The sequence below is a fragment of the Podarcis melisellensis genome (genome assembly GCF_964234715.1).
Source record: "Podarcis melisellensis genome assembly, chromosome: 4".
NCBI classification, from domain to species: Eukaryota; Metazoa; Chordata; class Lepidosauria; order Squamata; family Lacertidae; genus Podarcis; species Podarcis melisellensis.
Window position 1 is genome coordinate 76,713,863 of NC_138531.1, and position 23,608 is coordinate 76,737,470.

The 23,608-nt window shown below is 39.4% G+C and overlaps 1 protein-coding gene across 3 annotated transcripts in view; it reads right to left on the reverse strand.

Annotated features, from left to right (window-relative positions):
• The window catches only part of NBEA (neurobeachin), a 341,694-nt gene that overhangs the window by 188,331 nt on the left and 129,755 nt on the right, over nucleotides 1-23,608 (reverse strand). For all 3 annotated transcript variants that reach the window (XM_081909292.1, XM_081909293.1, XM_081909291.1), the window contains 3 exons: nucleotides 17,833-17,897; nucleotides 12,417-12,525; nucleotides 7,776-7,942 (listed from right to left, as the gene is read on the reverse strand). In XM_081909292.1, coding sequence (XP_081765418.1) covers nucleotides 7,776-7,942; nucleotides 12,417-12,525; nucleotides 17,833-17,897 — 341 coding nt within the window. The remainder of the gene's footprint in view (nucleotides 1-7,775; nucleotides 7,943-12,416; nucleotides 12,526-17,832; nucleotides 17,898-23,608) is intronic.

The window sequence follows — 23,608 nt, forward strand, 5'->3', positions numbered from 1 at the left end:
CAAACTGGCAATTCTTTGCAGTTCAACATTCTACCTTTGCCCTACATCTCCTTCAATTGTGTGTATTGCAATTTTCATTTGTAAGCTTGCTGGCAGGGCCTGTCTCTCTTCTTGTATTAACCGCTTTGGAAGACAATAATGGTCTGAAAAGTGGGATAAAAATGTTGTGGGCATCCACCTGTCCCAAGAGAAGTGCGCCTCCAGGGGTGAAGTAAAAAAATGTAGTTGATAATTATTATATAAAAGGCTGTTGGCCATCCTTCGTTGGGAAATATAAGAAAATGTGTCATGTGTTTCAGTGATAATGGTTTCATGTGGCTGCATATTTCCAGAGCCCATGATGTGCACTGTAATGTAAGATTAGCATGAGAAGACACTTGACTTTCCAAATAAGAATAATTTAGCAGTGGCCACTGTATGTGCTTATGGGGCAGGTTCCTTTGATTATATGATCCTTAATCAACTGATACGGAATTTATTCTGGAGATGTTAATAAGACTCCTTTGCTCCAGGTACCAGCCAACCTAACATCACAACAAAAAGGAAAGCCACCTCCTCATAGAAAGCACAACAGTGATGATTTTAAGAAGCAACTATAGCAAATGTATCAAGCAACAAAAATCAGACAGCAGATTTATATTGCTTAAGGGCTTAATATTTTACAGCAGCAGCATTAATGGAAAAGTTAATGTAGCATTAAAAACAGTGTACAGCTCAGCTGCTGCCACACAGCACTTAGGTCATGGAAATAATGCATCATTTTTTTTTGGGGGGGGGGGGGGTAAATTCTTTTTTGCCTATTGCTTTTCTTAAAGAGTTTAAACTATTGCAAAATTGTAAACTGCTCTGTGATCCTCAGATGAAGGGCTGTATAGAAATTTAATAAAGAATACTAATAAAATATTATTTAATTTATGTAAATGTTCAATGAATTTCTACAGTTGCAACGAATGAGGGTTGCAGTGACTTTTAACGCTCAATTAATTAAAGGAGAAGGGGAATTTCTGTTCCTACCTCATTCCTAGTGAAAATCAGCTTTGTGTGTACTCAGTCAGCTTTGTGTACGTACACTAGTATTCCCACTAGTCAGTCAGTCACCAAATGTGCACTTCAGTGATTAGGCCAAGACCCAGAACTCAACAAACCACTCCATGAAAGTCTGCTGAACAATAAACCCTTTCTTACAATAGTTGAAAGCCTAAGCGGGAAGGAATTTAAAAAACTTGGCTGCTACATTTAAGAAGATACTTCTGCATGATCATTTACAATTCAACAGAATCCAGAACAGGGCTTCAGCTGGAGATTCAAATGTGTGAATAGGTTATATCTCAACCAAGCTCATGGACGACACCAAAAATGTGCAAGTTGGCAATGAATTAGACACTTGTGTGCGACTAGAGTTTCAAAAGCAATGGTGTGAGAAATGATTTTTTTCACCTAGATATAACCGCACTCCCTCTGATAGGGCAGGTGTATTGTTTTGGGGTGATCCTGGATCCATCTCTGTAGCTGTATCTCAGTTGCGAGGAGCAGAAGTTGGCAGCTTAAGCTCCTATGCTGCTATGACCATTGCTGAACAGAGATAGCTTATCTCCTATTACCATGCAATGATAACCTCATAAATTCCTGAGCCCCTTGGAATTAGACTATCTATGAGCTCAGTTATTTCCACATAATCTACCCAGGTCACTGTGGACTACGGATGACTGCACTGCAGCCTACTGAGGAATGGTTGGTCAGAATGCAGAGGTTGGCCTTCTCTATCATGGCACCTGCTATGTGGAATGAGTTCTCCATGGAAATCAGGAGATTACCAATGTGAGGTACTTAAACAAAGAGTTGAAGACTTACCTATTTTCTCTAGTATTTCCTGACTGCTGTTATTATAAATTTCCTGGTTCTGGCTACTGTAGTTTCTGTACTATGCACTGATTATTCATCTGGGTGCTTTTATTATTTATTTATTTTACTGATCTGTGTATATTGTGAACCACTTTGATATTTTATGTGAAAAGTAGCATATACATTTTTAAAGCAAACAAACATATAAGCCTGAGCCAGTTCACTACAGTGAAGATTGCTCTGTGGGCCAGATTGCGTGTGTGTGTGTGAGAGAGAGAGAGAGAGCGCATGCAGCCGCAATTTCCGGCGTCTGCGCAGACATGAAATCCGGTGTCTCAGCATGTGCAGACGTAATTTCCGGCACCACGGAAGCGAGTCTCCACACCATGCTGTGACGGTTTAGCGCAGCGCGTGGGGACTCGCCGAGCGGGTGGCTTGGTTTGGGGGTGGCCCGTGGGCCGGTTAAATGACCCCCGTGGGCTGCTTGTGGCCTCCAGGTTGCCTACCACTGATATAAGCAAAAGTCTTCCACAGTAAGTTCTGTTATACATTCAGTTTTACAGAACCACCATTGTTGTTCTCATCCATTCCAATGAGAGTCATCTTGAGCTAAATCTGTAAAGAAGCAGATTTAATTTTGCTCTTGACTGACACACACCATGTTCCTGGCTGTTCTTTTCTGACTGGGTTCAGTCAATTTAGTCTGATAGATTTATGATGCGGTAGTTCAATATGGAACTGCTCACAAGGTCTTTTGAGATGCTGTTGAGCTTCTTGCAACAAATCCCACCACTTCCATCCAACAGAAGTCTCTTTCACATACATTGAACCCCCAGTTTTTCACTAAAAGCAAAGTTTTTTTCCATGAAGTGCGGAGATTAAAAATGTTTAGTGTCCAAGCTACAATCACATGGTACTTAAACAAATGGCAGCTAGAATTTGAGCATCTGCCAGTGCAGGAGAACTTCCCTTTCTCCTGTTGCCACCCTCCGGACCTCTCAGGGAGGCGGTACATGAAGCTGAGTGCAGTGTCTGGGTCACTTCATATGTGGGAGAGGTGGTCCTTGAGGTATTGTGGTCCTGAGCCACATGAGGCTTTATAGGTTAAACCCAGAACTTTGAACTGGGCCTAGAAATTGGATTTTGGATGTGCTTAAGAAGCTTCTTTACATAAAAAAACTACTGTATTTAAAGTACAGTGGTACCTCGGGTTAAGTACTTAATTCGTTCAGGAGGTCTGTACTTAACCTGAAACTGTTCTTAACCTGAAACACCACTTTAGCTAGTGGGCCTCCCGCTGCTGCCGCACCGCTGGAGCACGATTTCTGTTCTCATCCTGAAGCAAAGTTCTTAACCTGAAGCAATATGTCTGGGTTAGCAGAGTCTGTAACCCAAGGTACCACTGTATTGATGTCATGCCTAATAAGCAGAATTTTGGAAGCAATATACAATGTATTTTAAAAGAAGATATAAAGGATGAGTGACTTCTAAGATGAAAGAGGCTGAATCGCCAGCAACAAAATTAAAGAGCAGTGAAATGAATTGGTCAATCGGTTAAAAGTACTATCCAATTCTGTTTAAACAGCAAAGTGTTTAACTCAGCACCTTAAAATAATAAGGGGAATGAGTATGCAGAGGGAATAATACATAGGAGAAGATGCACTGCTGCCCACCACCTACCTCACCTCACCTCACCTCAACTACCACATCCTCTCTTCATCTCCTTAATATTGAGTACAATTAAAGCTAATCATGCAATTAATCCTAAATGCAAATTGATACAGAAACTAAGCACCCATTTCCTGATTTTCTAATTTCTTTATTATATAGTAAAATTATACACTGAGAATTCTTGCTGAGAAGATGGTAAAATGTGGGCTGAACGATGTTATGGTTAATAGGATTCACAGCTGGTTAAATTACTATACCCAGTAAGTGCTCATTAATGTCTCTCTGTCAACCTGGAGTGACATCCCAAGTGGAGTGCCACAGAGCTTTGTCTAGGCCATGTGCTGTTCAACATTTCTATAAATGACCTGGATGAGGGTGCATAGGGAGTGCTTATCAATATCTGCAGATAACATGGAGCTGGGAGGGATAGTTTATGCCATGAGCTCTGTGGAGATGTCATGGAAGGATCCTGAATAGGAAGGGGAGGATATCAAGGAGCTGGAGCTAGACAACCAAGGGGAGGGGTGAAATTGGGCCCTCAAGAAATGTCTCAGCTGGAGGAGGGGCTGGTGATTGAGAGAATCAGGAGATGGATCCTGGAGAAGGTTCAAGTGGGTTGCCAGACAGGTGTCCCACTCCTGTGTTTTCAAACACTTTTAGTACCCTAAAGGGATAGCTGCTGCCCATGCTGCCAGCTCCTCCTGTCATTCCTGTCGGTGAGGAGCTTTCTCCTGAGGAGATGCCTGAGAGTAATTTGGATACATAGAGATGCCAGCACTGGCACGAACAAGTCTCACAGCTCCAGCACACTCTGGGAAGCATCTGTTTGCTTGCCCAGACCAACCTATTGTTCGCTGTATGAAAGCTTATGCCCACCCTGTTCTTCAAAGGAAGAGACAGAGGGTTTGTCACTCGTTGGATCAACATCTCAGTGTGTGCTTAACCATGCAATTCACCTACCGTCACTTTAACCATTGTAACGCTTAGATTTACATATTTAAATTTCTGGAAGAAACAGAAACCTGAGTTTGAGTGAGGGCCAGGAAAGCTTACAGCATTAGATCCAAATGATATTGAGAAGCTGAAAGACTGGGCAAAATAAACACACTGAACATCAATTGAGATAAATGCAAAGTCCTGTATTTAAGGAAAATGAAGATAAATCAAAGGCATGAGTACAGAATAATGAAGACCTGACTTCAAAGCAGTAGGTGTGAAAAGGATCTAGAAGTTTTAGTGACTCGGAACATGAGCAAGCAGTGTGGTGCAGCCACTGAAAAAGCTAATGCAATCTTAGGCTGCATAAGAGAAGCCTAGGGCTATGACATCATGAGATGTCATAGTTTCACTCTGTTCTGTGCGATTCAGGTTGCATGTGGAGTACTGCATCCAGTTCTGGGTGCCATATTTTAAGAAGAACAATGGAAAAGTGGAGTATGTCCAGAGGAGGGTGGCCAGGAGGGTGAGGAACCAGGAAATCAAGCTTAGTTTCGAGAAAGGAAGACATGGGCAATGGTATTTACATACATACATGTTTGTCGGGCAGAAGATGGAGATCTGTACTCTGATGCGGCAGAGAGTGGGATAAGAACCAATAGGCAGATACTGCAGGAAGCAGCATTCAACTAAATGTTTGAGGAAACTTCCTAGCTCTGAACTATTAGAAAGTGGGACAAACTGTCTCAGGAAGTGGTGGGTCCCCCCTCACTGAAGGAATTTCATAGTGTAGTTGCATTTTACATGGAAGTGGAAGAACCAGATGACTTTCAAACTCCCTTTCAACTCAATGATGTTATGCAATTTCTCCCTCGATATTACCTGAAATCACTTTTTGTTTTAGGAGGTGAAGTTGTACCTGTGTTTCGTTTGTCTTAAATAAAATACCTGTTTTGGAAATGAGAAAGGGAATCAAAACTCCTTCTGAAATCAATAATGTTGAGTTTCAGTATAATCTTTGAACTGTGTGCTTTTCAGTTGAAATAACTTGCTAGGATCATTGTTTTAATGTTTAGCAGACGCATTCTGCGAATCATTTAAAATGTACTACAAGGAGTTAAATTGATGTGTTAGCAGATAACAACAAACCTTTTGAAAGAAGTACACTTGTAGATTGTTCCAATCATTTCATGTGCTTTCTTGCTTCATTAATCTAAATATCCCCATACCGTACTTAATTACCATGACTTGATAATCACTTTTCATGTCCTTGATGTTGAAATATGTATTTTCTAGGAATACTTTCTCCTCTGGTTTGAATTGCTGCAAGTCCTGTCTCAATCTCTTTGTTTCAAAGGTTTGTTCATTTCATTATCGTATAGCTCTTTTATCATTCCCCACCCCCATTTCCCCTCTCCCTTCTAAAGTCTTTCCTTTCTATATTATTATTTCTCATGTCTACCATTCAATATCCAGTTTCACTTTTAGTTGGTGTTTACTTAACCTTATCATTTGAGCTAGAATCACTCCTGTTGCTTCAGTTTTTATTTTCTCTTTTTATCTGGCACCATGCATTTCAGCTGACATTTTATTTGACAGCTTTTTCTCCATTCAACATCATGTCCTGCTTAGGATAGCTTTGCCTACTGTTTTATTTATTTGTGTCATTCTGATGGCTGTTTGTTTAGGATTTTCATGATCTATACTTCCTTTCTTTACAGCTGTGTTGTCTCTAATCATTTCCTTTTAATCATTGTTTAAACATTATCTTTTCACTCCACAAATGCAGATTCATATTACCAGCCCATATCAATAAAAGGCTACCATCCTAACTAGAGAACATGAACTTCCATAAAACTTTGGATTTTGGCAGAGATAGAGGTTTCACTGTTATCAGGAAATGACTCCTCCTACTGGTACTATTTTTTTAAAAAAATGATACAATTTATAGTCTTCAAATTCTTCCTTCACTTTTCTCCAGCTTACATTTCTTTTGCCAGAGTTTCCCCTTTTTGTTATTGTTTGGGCAATACTTTCATTTTCAGAGGAAACTGTTTTCCCTTAATCTCCAAGCATTTTGAAGATATTTAGCCCTCTTTCCCTCTTTCAATTTAACAAGACTCTTTGTTACCCTTTTAAAAGTATGTCCCCATTAAGTTTCTTATGCTCTTTTTTGATACAATCCCTAATACACATCGTCTGTCCATTTTATAAAGTTTATATTCAGAGATAACCCTAACCCACTGGTTCTCTTCACTGCACCAGTATTCTATTAAGTCCATTGTAACTATAGCAAGGAATCTTGTGGCATCTTAAAGGATTTTTTAAAAATACATTATGGCATAAGCATTTGTGAACTACAGTTCACCAGATGAACGAAGTGTTATCTTGAGTTCCAAGGTTGTTCATCCATACATCTATCTATAGACTGATAGACAGACAGACAAAAGTCGGAAGTAAATAAAATGCAGAAAAGGAAATAAAAAACAGGAAAGAAATGAAATCATTACCCCATGTATATTTGTACTGCCAACTCAGGATAACACTTCATTCATCTAGTGAAGTCAAGTGAGGTTTATAAAAGCTTATGCCACAAGTGCTGGACAAAAAATCAAAACCAAATAATCTCATTCTCAAAGTATAACTATGACCCAATAAGAAAAGAGAGGAGGAGAACAAAGGTGAAACTGCTGCAAAAAAACCCTGATAAAAACACTTAGTTCACAAAGGGAAAAATAAAATAGTAAAACTATGCTATAAGGCCAACTATATACCAACACACCACAGATTTTTTTCTTCTTCTTGGCTCTTAAATTGTGTGATTATAATAAACAATAAACTGTTTATGTGTTTGCATGCACACATACTATTTTTCATAATTCTTTCTGCTTCCATGATTCATGTTTCAAAAAATGAATTATTTGGGGTGACCTGGGGTGACCCAACAAAGGAACTACCAGGAGATATTTGCCATGGAAGCAGGGACAATGAATTTTGTAAGACACTGAAAGGCCACTTTTGGTTCTGAGACACTGCCATGATGACTGGACCATTCATTTTATAAATAAAATAAGTGATGGCAGCAGAGTTTCTGAGTGCAAAACCCAGCAACTGACAGCAGACTCCTCATCTGATAGCAGACAACCTAAATATAAGATTCCATTCAGTACCAGAATATGCCTATAACACAGGCTGAGCTGTATGATCAGGAACGGATTCTGGTGAATTACATTACAGTCTCGACTGCTCACTATAAAGACATGACACATCCATTTAAAATACCAGTTCAGAAGCATATAATTATGTTACGATGATTAACAACATACCTATGTGAGACAGCTCCCCAAGCACCATGCTTATTTGTTAGGATATTCAGTATTTTCTGTTTCAGTTGATTCGCAGTAACATGATCTCGATGCTTGGCAGCACTGATAAGATGGTCACACATCTTCTCCTCTTCCCTTCTGTCAGCAGCATATTGGGCACACTGTGACTAGAAAAGGAAAGCATGTTTCTTTTTTCAGTAGGCAGTTTTGGAAAGTGGCTGAATGTTCCACAATTGCTATTTTTTAAAAAGCATTCACTATAATATATACATAAATGAAGTACAGTGACATTTGCTTAATAAACCTGCTTTGCGCTAAATAGAATGGATCCAAAAAGAGTGCAAGCAGTGAGATACCTCTTCTAACCCAAGAGGGGTCTGTGATATATGCTCATTTGACCATCCAGCTGCAGCCAGTTGCACATCACATGCAGTCCCTCTTGGTCCCTGGCCCTCAGAAGTTGTCCATGTGGATTCTGCCACCCAAGGTGATTGCCTCACCTTGTATCATGGGGGATGGGGCAGCTCTGGCACAAACCTGAGGTTTGCTCCAGTATATTCACATAGCGGGAACCCATGGTGTCTTGTAGTATCAACATTTGGTAAATCATAATTTACTCTTGTTCAAACTTCAAAGCTGATGTCTCCCCAGAAGAGCAAGGGGCACAGAACCCTTCAACAGATCACCACCCTGCTAATGATCTCTCAAAGCCAGTTAATCTGGATACTCTTGTCCCAGGATAGATCCCCACAGCAGCTGCCTGGTCTCCTGGCTGGCTCTTGGTCACCACATACCTCCCCCAACAGGAGCAGAGGAGATGATGAGGTTACTCAAGAGGATGTGCAAGTAAGCTAGCTGAGAGCCATGAAGAGTAGAGGCTCCAGCTTGTATATGAATGCCCAATCTGAGCTGAGCACCAGTTTAACACCCACACAAGATTACAATTTAATAAAAGTAAGGTTAAGCACTCATTGTGGACCCAAGTGCAGTATGCACATGACAAGTATGAGGAGAGAGCCAGGAAATAAAGACACAGGACATTGGTGTTGGCTGAAAATAGGCCAAAACTTTATTGATTATAAATGTCAGTAGGCTGTGGCAGAGGCACTGCGTAAGTAGGATCAACCAGCCCACCTGCTGATTATTTTGGCTGGGTCGACCCTGAGTTAAGGGTCATCCTATAATGTATATCAAACCAGAGCAATCCCACTAGGACTGCCAATTTGGGAGGCTCCTATGTTCCATCGGGCCCTGTGTCCAGTGTCTCCTGAACAGAGACACCACCTCCTGGACCCCTTTAACAGGGTACCCAATGGGCTAAGGATCCAAATCAGTGCCTTATCAGCCAAAAAGATGTGACCAAACTAGATATGAAAACCACCAGACTAGATGATCCTCAGGGTTCCTTCCCTGGTGTTGAATATGGCGAACAAGTATTCCAATCCTGCTCACCTTCAGGCAAGACCAAACAATGAAGGGTGGAAGAGTGAGAATTCCCATAATGAACTGAGCTTGGAGGCTCCAGCACAATTTCCTTATATGAAATATAGGTGGGCTTGACTGAGAATTGCATCCACCAGGTCTGGCATTGCAGCCAAGCTACCCAGCCCATCTCTCATTGGCCATATTAAACAGCCAGTTCCCAGTGTTTCATGAGGCCATGGAGGGAGGCATGCGCATTTCTAATGGCTGTGCAAGGCAGGAAAGATGGTCCCTGCCAGGCTGTGCCCACACCACAAACCACCTCTCCCCAGCATTGCACCAGTAAATGGCCATTGGCAGAACACTGGAGAATAGAACCAAGTTTACTTCCTACTGATTAATCAGTAAACTATATCTATATACTAAGCAGTGTGTGTGCTTTTGTATATGTGTGCATGCATGCAAATATATTTGTGCATCCTGCATATTCTACCCATTATGTAATGCTAAAAGTTTAGCTAAATTTATTTTGAGAGCACAGACATTATGGGGTTAATTATTTTTTCAATTTATCTTCTTGTACCAAGAAGCACCAATTAGTACAATGATCTTCTTCTGTAATGAGGTTAATATTTCATCAGCTCATTGGACAGTTAAATCAAATGTTCATTTTTCATTCTGAGCAATTACAGAAGCTAACAGAATGAATGAATGTTAACTGTGGAAATTGTGGTTCTAGAATACAGTAATTGGACTTTCTCAATAACATTTACGAAATGAGAGTTTCTACAGCTAGAGTTATGTCAAACCACACAGATTTTGTACCTTTACAACATTGAAAAGGAAGGTTAGTGAAAAGGATACATTTAACTATTACTTGGTTTAAAAGATTTTCACGCGGTGAGTAATTGTTAACAAAAACAGAAGCAAAATAAGTAATAAATATGAAATTGAGTCTTATGTATCTAGCAGATGTTTCATTTAAAAAATGCATGCACAAATGTAGCAACAGAAACAAATATAAAGATCAAAAGCATCTGAAATGTGGCTGTACTGTACTTTAGAAATGTCTTAATCACATGCCTTGCCCTTTTAGGCAGGGACTCAAAGAATTATATGCATGTGCGTCCAAGGGCTACTAAGAGTGCATCAAGATAATTCCAGATTTCTCCTTCTCTGTGCAGCTACTCCTAATTTTCTGGAACAGGTTTTCTGGGGACACAAGTCTGTAACTCAGAAGTATGCCTAGAAGTCCATCTCTAACTATGGTTATTTAAATACTTCTCTTAATATTAATTCAAATAACAGGTTTATACTGCCTGTCCAAAGTATCGTATTTTTGAAATAGCAAGATAACAGAAAAATTTGAAGAATCTCATATTTGAGAAAGATCTTGGTTTGCTTACTAGAAAATTGACTTAGGTTTTTCCCTTAAGGGAATTTGGTTAATATTCTAAATTGTATTTGCTAACTGAAGCTGGAAGCTAATTGAATATTCTCATTTTGTCTACGGTTCTGACAGATCTTATACCGCAACAAATTCTTCAAAGGGCAGATAACTCAATCTTCTACTGTCATCTTGGTTTACTGCATGATGCTCTGATAAATATCAAATGTTATTTACTGTTGAAGCAATATGAAACCTCACTCTGACATACACTTAATTGCAAATGTGATTTTTTTTTTAATACCTAAACTCAAAATATCCAGAATATGCTTCGTAATAAATTTGTTGCAATCCCATATGACAAGTGACTGCTGTCTCAGATGACAGAATAAAGTAAAGGTTATATATACTGAAAAAGAAAATATCAGGGAAAGTTCTGTTTTCAATCTATGCAGAAAAGAACAAAACCATATAAGAAAGATGCAGTGAAGAGAGCTGGCCAAATGTTGCCAATAAACCTCATCTCACACACAACCCCCCCCCCCATCCTTGATCTTATGTGACATTTCATGATAGATTATTGCTATTCCTCCAGTGGTTGAAAGTTAGTGTGACCCAATAGTGCCTCAATAGTGACAGTACATCAGTTTAGGACAGGCTTCCTCTACCTCGGCCCTCTAGATGTTTTAAAACTACAATTCCCATCATCCCTGACCACTGGTCCTGCTAGCTAGGGATCATGGGAGTTGTAGGCCAAAAGCATCTGGAAGGCTGAGGTTAAGGAAGCCTGGTTTAGGAATAAATTATACTGTATTTAACAGGTCCTACTACCTAGTAAGTGTGCTTAGAATTGCAGCCTAAGGTTGCAAACCTTTAACCAAGGAGCTCCAACCTTCTTGGGACAATGAGCTGGGCAAAAGATTCCTGCATTCCACATGATCCCTTCCCACTCTACAGTTCTATGATTCTGTAACCAAAATATTTTATTGGAACCAATATGCGAGCCTAATTACAGAGAGGGAGGGGTGATGTAGCAAATAAAAAAATTATTTCAAGTCTAATTGCGGCACAGGGGTATTTGTGGGGTTTGTGTGAATCATAGCTGGGGACATCATAGCTCCTCGGCTGTGACCCCTTCGAACACCCACATCGCATAGGATTGACAATGTATTTTGTTGGCTACAATACAAGGCTCCTTTCAAGGTCTAACTGCAATGTAGGAAAGGGTGGGGTGAGGAAGGGCTGCTGTGTGCACAAGGAAAGGCACTGGTGGGCACACGTGCACCAATGACCATTGCATTGATAATCCCAGTTAAAACTACTTGCCTGAGAGGAAGCCTCACTGAATTCAGTGGGACCGCCTTCAGAGTATCACAGTGCACCAAAAGTCTAAATAAATGACTTTTCACAGCATTTTTCAAAATAAAAAACTAGTGTTTTTTGAAAAGAGGAAGGTGCAAATGCAATCATTGGAATTATATGACTAAATTATCAGTTATTCAAGTAGAATGTAATGTCGCAGGGTGGTATCCCACAACATGTGAGTGGGCTTCCCCTTCCTCTGTTCTCCCCAGCAGCCCCATGTGCTCCCAAAATCTGCTCTGAAGAGTTTGGAAACTGTTTGGATTGGATTTGAGGAGTGTGTAGGGAGTTATAGAGGGCAAGAAAGGATGAGGAAGTCTCATTCTGTAAGCATGTGGTGTGGCCCTCTGGATCAGATTTGGGGAGCTACGAGGACCTCGAAGTGGGAAGTGAGGAAAGGAAAGGCTACAGTGTAAATGCTAGCTGAATGAAAACAGAAAAACCAGAGTTTTATCAGCTGCCGGACTTACCTCAAATTCTGCATGCTTGTGTACATCTTCAGCTCTCTGCCTGTTCAAGATAAACTCCGCCTCATTTGCAACACGTACAATATGGTCCTTCATTGCATGGCACAATAGTCTGGAGAGAAAAAGTTAACTGAAATCAGTCTTAATGTATCTTCATTAAAAACATTTCATACATAAAATGTAAATATACATGAAACTGCATTTGTTTACATTAGCACGAAGAAACAATAATTTGGTAATAAATCTACAAAATCAGACAAAATCTACCAACATAAATTGCCATAATTACCATAATTAATTAGTAGTTGTTATAAACAACTGTTTTATTTGGATTATGTATGTCTGGAGAAAGCAACCAAATATCGTATTTTTTGCACCATAACACTCACTTTTTTCCTCCTAGAAAGTAAGGGGAAATGTCTGTGCGTGTTATGGAGGGAATGCCTACGGGTGGCATGCCTGAGGATTTTCCTCCTCTAAAAACTACGTGCGTGTTATGGTCGGGTGCGTGTTATAGAGCGAAAAATACGGTACTTTTTTCCATACCATTCAGTCAGCTGTAATGATCCTTACCTCATTTCAACATGTTATTTTACTGTATTGTAATGATGATTTTCACAGTTCTATGCATATTTGATTTTGGTTTTGATTCTTTTGTACAGTGTTTTAGCTGTTATGTATTTCCATCCTGGAAGCATTTACCAAAGGATAGATAACAATTTTATTAATTAATTAATTAATGCCATATCAACTTTTATAATTGCATATGTTTTTGTTCATTGCCAATGACAATTTGAACAAAACAAACTTTTAAAAATTCCACTATACAAAATCATGGATGACTGAAATCATCTCTTCTTCTCCCTTTTCAGTTCCCCTTAAACGAAACAGAAACCAACTCTATTCTCTGGATGAAATGCAAGTGCTTAATACTGGCTTAAAAGTCTGATCCAACAGAACACAATAAATGTGTTATCGCAGACTTCAGCAGAAGCAGATTTAAGCCAGTGATGAGTGCTTTGAAAATCCTGCCTTTGTGTATCTGTTCTTCAAAGGAAGACGTTTCAGAAAAAAAATCTAAGCTGCAGAAAAAGTAATGTTCTCTACTAGAAGCTTCCTTCTTTATAAAGTGCACTTTGGTGCCATAATGAGACATGATGGCCTAAAATTGGCTGTCACGAAAAATGCAAATTTAAACTACTGCCCATTCAATCTTCTGCCCTATCTTCAAGTACGGCCTCAGATACAGCGCCATTCAAAGTCACTGCCCTGCACTGTTTGCAAAGTTTATGCCACAATCTCTTAACATATTGCAAAGAATGCAGGCATTCAACTCTGGGATCCTACAGCAGGGCTGGGCAAGCTGTGGCCAATTAGATGTTGCTGGATGCCAGCTTCCAGTGCTATTTTCTAGAAAAAAGGGTATCGGCACAGCATACTGCCAGAAAAAAAACAATGCTGACTTCCAACATCTCCAGTCCACACAGCCATGAACAGGACCGGATTTAGGTTTGATGAGGCCCTAAGCTACTGAAGGTAATGGGGCCCTTTATATGTCCAGCTGTCCTTTGTCAACAACAAATTGTTGCTGGTTTTTGTGTTGAATATATGCTATATGGTAATTTATACACCTAATAGGTATCTAAAGCCATTTGCACATGTTGCCATGCAACCAGTCCATGCAGAATGTAGGCACCCTATATATAGAAATGAGCAAACCTGGGATATTTTAGGGAGCAGGCTGGCAGGCGGGGCCCATTACTTACATCATAGTAGCCTACACAACACAAAACACTGTTGCTGTATATAGGTTTTATTTTATTTGTTTTTCATCTTATATTTTGGAAAGGTATATCCAGTTTTTTCTTTCCTTTACATTTTTTGGGGGCTCCCAAGAGAGTGGGGCTCTAAGCTATAGCTTGTTTAGCTTATACGTAAATCCGGCACTGGTCATGAACAACAATGGCAGGAGTTGCAGTTCTAACAACACCTGTAGGGGCACCCATTGCCTAGCCCTGTTCTACAGTGTTTGGCAGGTGCTCTTAGGAATATTGCCGACCAAAGGAAACATAAGGGATGCGGGTGGCGCTGTGGGTTAAGCCACAGAGCCTAGGGCTTGCCGATCAGAAGGTCGGCGGTTCGAATAATAATAATAATAAATTTTATTTATATCCCGCCCTCCCCAGCCAAAGCCGGGCTCAGGGCGGCTAACAACAATATCCCTGTGATGGGGTGAGCTCCAGTTGCTCGGTCCCTGCTCCTGCCAACCTAGCAGTTCGAAAGCACGCCAAAGTGCAGGCAGATAAATAGGTACCGGGAAGGTAAATGGTGTTTCTGTGCACTGCTCTGGTTCACCAGAAGCGGCTTAGTCATGCTGGCCACATGACCCGGAAGCTGTACGCCGGCTCCCTCGGCCAATAAAGCGAGATGAGCGCCGCAACCCCATAGTCGGCCACGACTGGACCTAATGGTCAGGGGTCCCTTTACCTTTACCTTTAAGGAAACATACTGGTTGTCTGTGGAAAACTAGCTCCTTCTTCTTTTTACATGTCACCTGCCTATGCTTCTCTAAAAATGTGACATTGGAGCAAACTACACCATTGCACATGCCTCTACTGGACCACACTAACTGCAATACACACATAAAACCTAATCCTGAAGCTCTGGTGCAGGGGCGGGTATCAATGAACACACAAGTTCCGGATGATCAAAGCTGTTTCCATTCAATTTTATGGGCAGCTCTATGCATGGCACATGCCCCCGAGAGCTTCACACTGGCCAAATCGCCAACATTAAACAGAATGTGCACCCAAACAATGCTTAGCACATTTATTTATTTATTTTAGGCTAGTGGTAAACTTCTAACTTCAAAATAACTCCTAGACCCACCTATTAGGAAATAAGCCCACTGAACTCAATAGGACTTGCATCTTAGTACAGGATTTGTACCGTAAAGATCTAAACAAATGTACTTTTTACAGCGCTCATCAAAATGATAAAGAATGCTCTTAAAGAAGAAAAGTTAGAAATGTTTGACACAAGGTTTATGTATTTGGATCTGAATAAGAGACACAGACTTGGCTACAGGTTGGTCCCATTTGTGCAGGTGAAGATACATCATATTCCATTTTTGCATCATCTTGTATCATTCAGACTTGGAGCTCGCTTCATGCGTAACACTGCCTGATGAATAAGTAGTTCTTTGGATCCTGGCCCATATCCTAAAATAAGAGTGCCGCCTATAACTTTATCTAGATCTTGATCCATAGAAACATAGAAACTCTGTGGGGTTTCCCAGGCAGTTTGAAAAATGACTTGCTCATAGAAGTAATGAAACAAAACACAAATCCACTGGGCATGCTGAAAGCTGTGGGAATACTCTCTGATCATTGTACTGATTTTATACTTGACACTGGGATTTTTTTAAAATAAAAAACCCAACCCTAATTTTCTATGTTTAGCCTAATTTGCAATCAAAAATGTTTAAAGCAAGATGCCAGGTTTTTCTAAGATTTGCTTGATTATATAACCTTACTGAAATTAAAATAACAACTGGAAAGGGATTCCAAATCCAATTCACAAATTCTTTTGCAGTGTTCTTCAATTCATAATTTAAAATTCAATCATAAATGCATAGTAATTATATGCAATTTTACATTCCATTAACCTTGCTTTGTTTTAATTATAAAGCTCTTTTGTTGGATTCCTTTAAATGATCCAGTTTATAATTTCAGGCTGTTCAAGGGAGCACTTTAATTCTACTGCACATTCATCAACTGTTTATGTCCTGTTAATTGTTGACAACTGCACAATTGCATTCTCTAGCTATGATTGATGAATTGCATTCAAACTTTAGCTATTAAGAAGAATAAATATTTATAACAATTTCCTCTTTGCCACCAAGAGGGCAATATCAAAAGCTCAGGACAGAAAAAGTAGTCTTTTAGCAATAATTATATGCATATGATCTGACAGGTATTCTGGTTAAAACTATGGGTTAGAAAAATGTGACTACAGAGATTTTGTTTTCATTCATTTATGCTCACATCAGCAAAAGCAGCAACTTTCCCCCTAAAAAGCTAATGATCAGAAACTAAGAAAATGAAAATATTTTATTTATGTAGCCATACATTAAAAAAATCACACAATAAATAAATTTTGATTCGTTTAGTGCTTATAGTATAGAATCAAATATACCAACAGATCTGATTGTCTCATGTGACAAAACCATGCAAAGGAATCATGCCACTAACAAATGTTAGAAGCCCCTAGTATATTCCAGGACATAAAGGGGAGATAGTTTTCTTCATTTGTTTGCTTAGCTAATGTATGTTCTGATCTTGCATCCAAAGACTTCTAATGGCGATAAAACTCTAGTGCAGTCTTTGACCTCTGGCACAAAGATTACAGTAAATCCATGTGGATAGAAGTGATTTATCAGTGCAGGTTATTCTGTTTCTACACACAAAATGTGAGGATTTTTTTTTTTGCTCAGAAAGCTTATAAACATTTACAAAAAGTGGCATATTTCATTCTGACTACACTTACTGTATTATTCAAACGTATCACACAAGTGATTGTAAATTAAGTTTTATTAATTTGAGATCTTACATTTCACCCATGTTAATCTTATACCCTCAGAAAAAAATAGACTTTAAAAACAATTTTTTAGAAGGGATACTTTCTTCATTTCCGTATATAGCCATATGATTAGATTACACATACTACTCCAATAGGTCAACAAAAATATACATAGATATGGCAAACTCAAATTTAAATAGTCCTCTTGGCAGCTTAACTAAAAAGGTGCCTCAAAAAAGAGGGGGGGGGGTTAAAACATAGTATTCAGTAGCATCAACATTAAAATCACTTAGTTGAGAGTGCAAGTCACATTCCACATAATTCAAATTAAAACATAATTAATCTGGATTGCACCCAAAGTTCTAACTGTCATCACAACGAACTGGCATGCATAAAGTATCTATTTTATAATCTAGTACCTCAAACTAACATAGGGAATTATGATAAAAAATAGTGCTCTGTCATTAACTGCACAAATACACTTTACTATATGATGTGCAGGGTACTCCAAAGCAGATGGAGCGGCAGATGGATTTGCAGATTGGGTTTCTTAGATTCTATCTGGAGTGGGGTGGACTTTGCTGCTTAAAGATGGTGGTTCAAATCTCAAAGCAACTTTAAACTATTGCATAGGTGTTCTTAGATAAATAAACATTTGAGTTCAGTATTTTATGTATTAACTAGAGAAGTATTTTCTAAGCAAAGCTTCCCTGCTGTTAAACTGTTTAATTAAAATAGTTTGTCCTCTGGTCTTCCTGGAGCAGATGGTGAAAGTATTATCACCCAAAGGAATTAGATACAAAATGACTACTTGTCCAAAAGCTTTAAAATTAATTACCTTCCTTCATTGATGAGCTCAATAAAAGCAAGTCCTGCATTCTTCTGTATAGAATTCTGCCATTCCTAAAGGGGAAGAATAAACCACCTTTTAAAAAAAGCAGCAATTAATTTTGAAAGTATTTAATTTTGATGTATAAAGATTATTTCATCCGTGTTTTACAAGGATTTCTCTGGTTACCATATGCTCACTCTTCACAAGGTCTCCATTCTTCCACTGCATTGTAACAGTACATACTGGAAATTTATATTTATTGTAAAAATGCATCAGATGTTTAAGCAAAATATGAAAGCAATCTACTAATTTAAGATGCATCATGTAAATGTTGTGACTAACTATTGTTTAAAAGAAAGAGGCATTTAACTGATGAGCAGTTCAGAATTCCAAAGTCATAAAAGAGAATATAAAATATATTTTGGAACATTTTGCAAGAGTAAGGGTACCATCCTCCAGATCCTAGAAGAACCATCAAGGGAATCCCCCTTCACCATACTGCTACCTTTGAGTACTCATCAATGTTCAGCACTGGCTTTTCTAGTTCCTCACACAGCCCTACCATTGCAACCAGGATTGCCCTATTTTAAAAATGTGCTCCATTGATGGAGGAAAAGTGCTGAAACAGCCAGACAAAGAGGAAGTTAGGGGTGGAACAAGCATAAATGGACTAGATGGTTCTGCTCCCTCATGTAGCCCATCTCTGGAGAGGTGGTTCTGCTGCTCCTGCCCAAACCAGACCAGGCTGAATGGGCAGGACAGTATCCTTTTTTGAAGAGCTATTCTACCCTATTAGTCCAAAATTGCTACAATTTTCTTCTCATTTAATATAAAAAATTAACTCCCTCTCTGGAAATTAATACATTTTGACATCAACACACTTAGGAAGCGTTCCATGGTAAAAATTACTTAAAACAAACAGTGGTACCTCCGGTTGCGGACGGGAGCTCCAGTCGGATCCCGAGGTTTCCGCAACCGGACGGACTGCTTCTGCACATGCGCGTGCAGTGAATCCCGGGAAAATACTTCTGTGTTTGCTGCGTACGTATCCCGAAGGATACGTAACCGGACATGAACGTAAGTAGAGGTACCACTGTACTGCAATTCAGTTTATTTAAACGACTGATATATTGTTGAACCCCATAGTTTCTAAGGGGCGTTAAATGAAGTCACAAAAGAGATACAAATGTTAAAATCAGTTAAAATTAAGAATAAAATAATAAAATAAAAATATACGTTCTCAGTCTCAGTCAGTTTTATTGCACATAGCCAAAGGCTGCCGCAATGTACACAGAATTATTTGACATAATACGATTTCATATAACAATGAAAGCAGTAGAGCTACATGTGATGAGTTAGTGCTAATCTCTGGCCAGCATTGTTGCTGTTTACCTAGGAAGGACTGGGGCAGGGCAAGACAACAGTCTCCCTGGTACACATGTGCTGCCCTGGTGTTGCTCCCATTCTATCCCAGCCCTTTCCAGGAAAGCACTAGCAATGGGAAGGGCAGCTCCATCTGATCATATGCTGAACATAAAGGGTTTTTAACTGTTTGGCCAAATCATGGAAGAATATGTACTTTGTTCCCAAAGTCCTTCCTATCACTAAGTCATGTGTCTATGCAGTAGCCGTGATGACTGCTCATCTCTGTATGCCAACACTATACAATCTCCCCCTTTATCCAAGATTTTCAAACCCAGGTATTCAGACCTATTTACACCTCTCTAACCTTCCATTACACTGCCGATCAATCTTCTGCAAACACTACCATTTTGTGATGTTCTTAGCATACCCCTCCCACATTTTAGTGATGTAACAAGTGTTTTCTTAAACATGCAGAACTATCCAGTAACCACAGCACACGTGATAAACTTTCTCCAAGCAGTGTGAATCAGGTGCTAGTAAAGTTGTAATAAAGTGACAATTTCCTGATCCATCAGGAACAAAGCAAAAATAATAATACTAATACTAATACAATAATAATAATAATATTTAATCAATTTGTATTTGCGTAATGAAAAACAACAATGTTCCTTTCTGAAATACCAGAATTTGTTATTTCAACACCTAATTCCCATTTGACAGCCTCTGACATCTCGCCCTAATGAGCATTGTCCATTTGTTACAAAGTTCAAGCCCTCTAGGCAGAGACTGCGCCGCTTCAACATTATGTACAGTGACTTATTCATAGTTAGCATTAAACAGATATTATATATAACAACACTGAAGTAAAAATGATTTCATTTGTAAGTAACTTGGGTTTCCTAATCGTTTGAATGCCTCCAATGCACAGAGGAGAAGAGCTTTCCAAACTTTTCATATTGGTGACACTTTTTCATTTCATGACTCAGTAATTCAGTTTTACTAGCATGAGAGGATAAAAGAGTGGAGAAAAGAGCTGGCGGGGAAGGAACTATTTTATATCTTATTTTTATGATTTTGTTAGCTGCCCTGAATGTCTTTTGAAAATTAGATGGGATATAAATTTAAATAAATGAATACACACACATACACATACACACACACAATGTGAAAGGTGGCACAAGTATCCATATTGTCATAAACTTATAAAGATCAGCAAGTCATTAAAGGTCAAGGCATCCCTGACCATTAGGTCCAGTCATGGCCAACTCTGGGGTTGAGGCGCTCATCTCGCTTTATTAGCCGAGGGAGCCAGTGTACAGCTTCCGGGTCATGTGGCCAGCATGACTAAGCCGCTTAGTGACTAAGCCACTTAGAACCAGAGCACGCATGGAAACGCCGTTTACCTTCCCGCCGGAGCGGTACCTATTTATCTACTTGCACTTTGACATGCTTTCGCACTGCTAGGTTGGCAGGAGCAGGGACTGAGCAACGGGAGCTCACCCCATTGCGGGGATTCGAACCACCGACCTTCTGATCAACAAGTCCTAGGCTCTGTGGTTTAACTCACAGTGCCACCTGCATCCCCAGGAAGTCATTACATGTCCCAATTTTGGACTCTTAGATATCAGAATAGAAAGACATTTTGGGGAAATGCCATACCAGCACTAAGAGTTTTCTAGAAATTTTTCTAGAAAGAAATTATTGACCTGCTGAATCATGTCTAAAAGGGATTCCTCTCACTGCTTCCTTAAAAAAAATATCTGAATCCAATTTATAACAGTATTATTAATTATTACCATTTCCCTTTCATTCTCTTTCCTCTGTGAAGTCAAACTGAAAAATTACTCAGTGGCTATCTTCTCACCCAATGATGCCTGAGATGCAGCATCATTCAAGAGCATTTGGGGGGACTGACCGAGGGAGATCATATTTTGGTGGCATCAATCCTCCCCCCACCAAGATAGCTGCATCTCAGGCATTCTAGTTGGCAGGGTTTTTAACAGCTAATTAGGTTGACACCTACCCAGTCAGTAAATATATGGATATCATAATATCATGACCTGCTGACTAGAGATGGAAGGACTTATCAATTTTTTGGTTGAATAGTTGCATCACAAAATTCAGATAAGTGTGAATTTTGAAAGATGGTTGCTTCCATTCTCATAATTGTTTTGAAAAGTGAAAAATTGACAGATTCTCTTTAAAATTCAAACCAAGTCAAATTTCTCCCCCATCCCTACCGCTGGCTTGATAAATCATAACTACTAGGAGCAAATACACACCCTGACTAATGGAACACTTTCACCTCTTGAAGCAACATCACCTTTTGATTTGACAATATCACAAATCTTGTTATTTTGAGGGTGTAAATTTTATGTGTTCTTTGTTTCTCCACGAATAAAGGCTTAATAAAATACTTGAGATTTGCCTTTGGGTTTCAGAAGTACTTGTAAACCATATAAATCTCCTGCCACTTAGCTCTACCAAGCTTAGATTATATGCATTGGGATGATTAATTGTGCATGACCTTTACATCATTCCAAAGTACTCCTGCTTGCATTATCCAAGTGTCTTTAACTAGCTGGAGCTAAATATGTGGCAAAACCTTATTTTAATTTTATTCGTTAAACCATTTCTAACCCATTCAATCTGCTTTCACACCTAGTGCCAGTACCGAAACTGCCTTGCTTGATGAATGATCTGTGCCATGGGAAGGACACAGGACTGCAGTCCTGCTAATCTCATGGACATATTTCAATACCATCAACCACAGCATCCTTCTAGATAGGTGTCAAATCAGTGTCTGAGATCAGTAATGGAATAGTTGAGGTTTGATCACTGGGAGCTTAATCCCAATAGTACAGAGGCACTATTGATGGATACTTCACCTGTTCAGGGAGAGTTTGTGTGTGTGGGTGTGTAGCATCTGTGCTAAGAGGAGTATCTCTCACTAGCCAAGACTGCTATGGCTATTCACGTTCTGATCACTCTAGAGAATATAGACTATTGTAATATGTTGTCAAAATACAGCCACTAGGCTACTGACTGGAACCAGTCATGGGGATATCTCACTATTTAAACAAGTCCATTGGCTCCCTGTCAATTATGTGACACTTTGAAAGTCTTGTGGATACATGAAAGAATGCCTTCTCTCACAATCACACCAATATGCCCAGTTTTCATTCTATATGTTATTGGGCTTCCAACTCTCAGCATCGCCAGTCAACATAGCCAGTGGTCAGAGATTGTGGGGGTGTAGTCCAGCAATATCTGGGGGACCACAGGTTCCCCATTCCTTTTAAAAACAGCAAATCAGAGAGCCCCAAAGTCTCATTATGGGGGGGGGGACTACTTTAACTTAACAGTTAATAAGAATGAAGGGAAGGAACTCAGGGAGCGAGTTAGACACTTCTGGTGCTACTGCCACAAGGAATAGCCATTCACTACATTCCAGTCAGCAGAGATACCTGGAACAGGGCCTATGAAGAAGATCTTAAAGAACAGCTAAGTTTATATGAGAAAATGATGTATCTGAAGTATCTTGAAACTAGACAATTTATGTCTTTAAAGGTAAAAAAAAGGCAGCTAGTTAGTTGCCTGTTCAAGATATGGTTGCACTCCCTCCAAAGGAGCAGGTGTACAGTCTACATTGCTATTGTTGGAGGCCCAAATGCCTTAGCAGTTTAAAAAAAAATCAGGAGTAAAAATACAAGATTATTGTTACCACAAATAAACAGTAACTGAATAGTTGAGGTCCTCACATTCAATTCTTGGGTGATGTCAACAGACATGGGCATCTAAACTCATTTGTGTGTGATTTTGTTCCCAGTGCTGCTTCTGAACACATCAGCCACCTTCCGACCCAGCAGAACTTTCAATTGACTCCCCTAGGCTGCCTCACAGTAATCTTAAAGTACTCTACTCTGGATGCCTCTCATTATGATGGCTGGCAATCCAGGAAAGACTGCAGCTGGCATATCAATCTAAGCAGGTAAAATGTTCTCTTAAGCGCGATCACTACCTGAGCATCCAGATATAGCACTGGATCCAAAATCACTGTATACAAGATAAGACAAGCTGCATTGAGTTTAGATGCTTTAGATCAGTTACTGTTTATTTTTGGTAACAACGATCTTTTGTGTTTTTTCCATTAAATATCAGGTCCATTTCTAAATATATTTTCCACAATGCAATTTTTCCTTTTCATTTGTCGTAGTTAATGGAGATAAAGGTGATACTATTTAAAGATCAATGTTTTAAAGCCACTGTTCTAAGCACTTATTCTTTACTTATGCAGTTATTTTAAGTACCTATTGACCACAGCTTTTTGTAAAGACATAGTTTCAAAACAGTAACTTAGCTCTTGGGCTAAAGTTCTGTTATGTTCTCCTCCCTATGAGGGTCTCATAGGGACTCT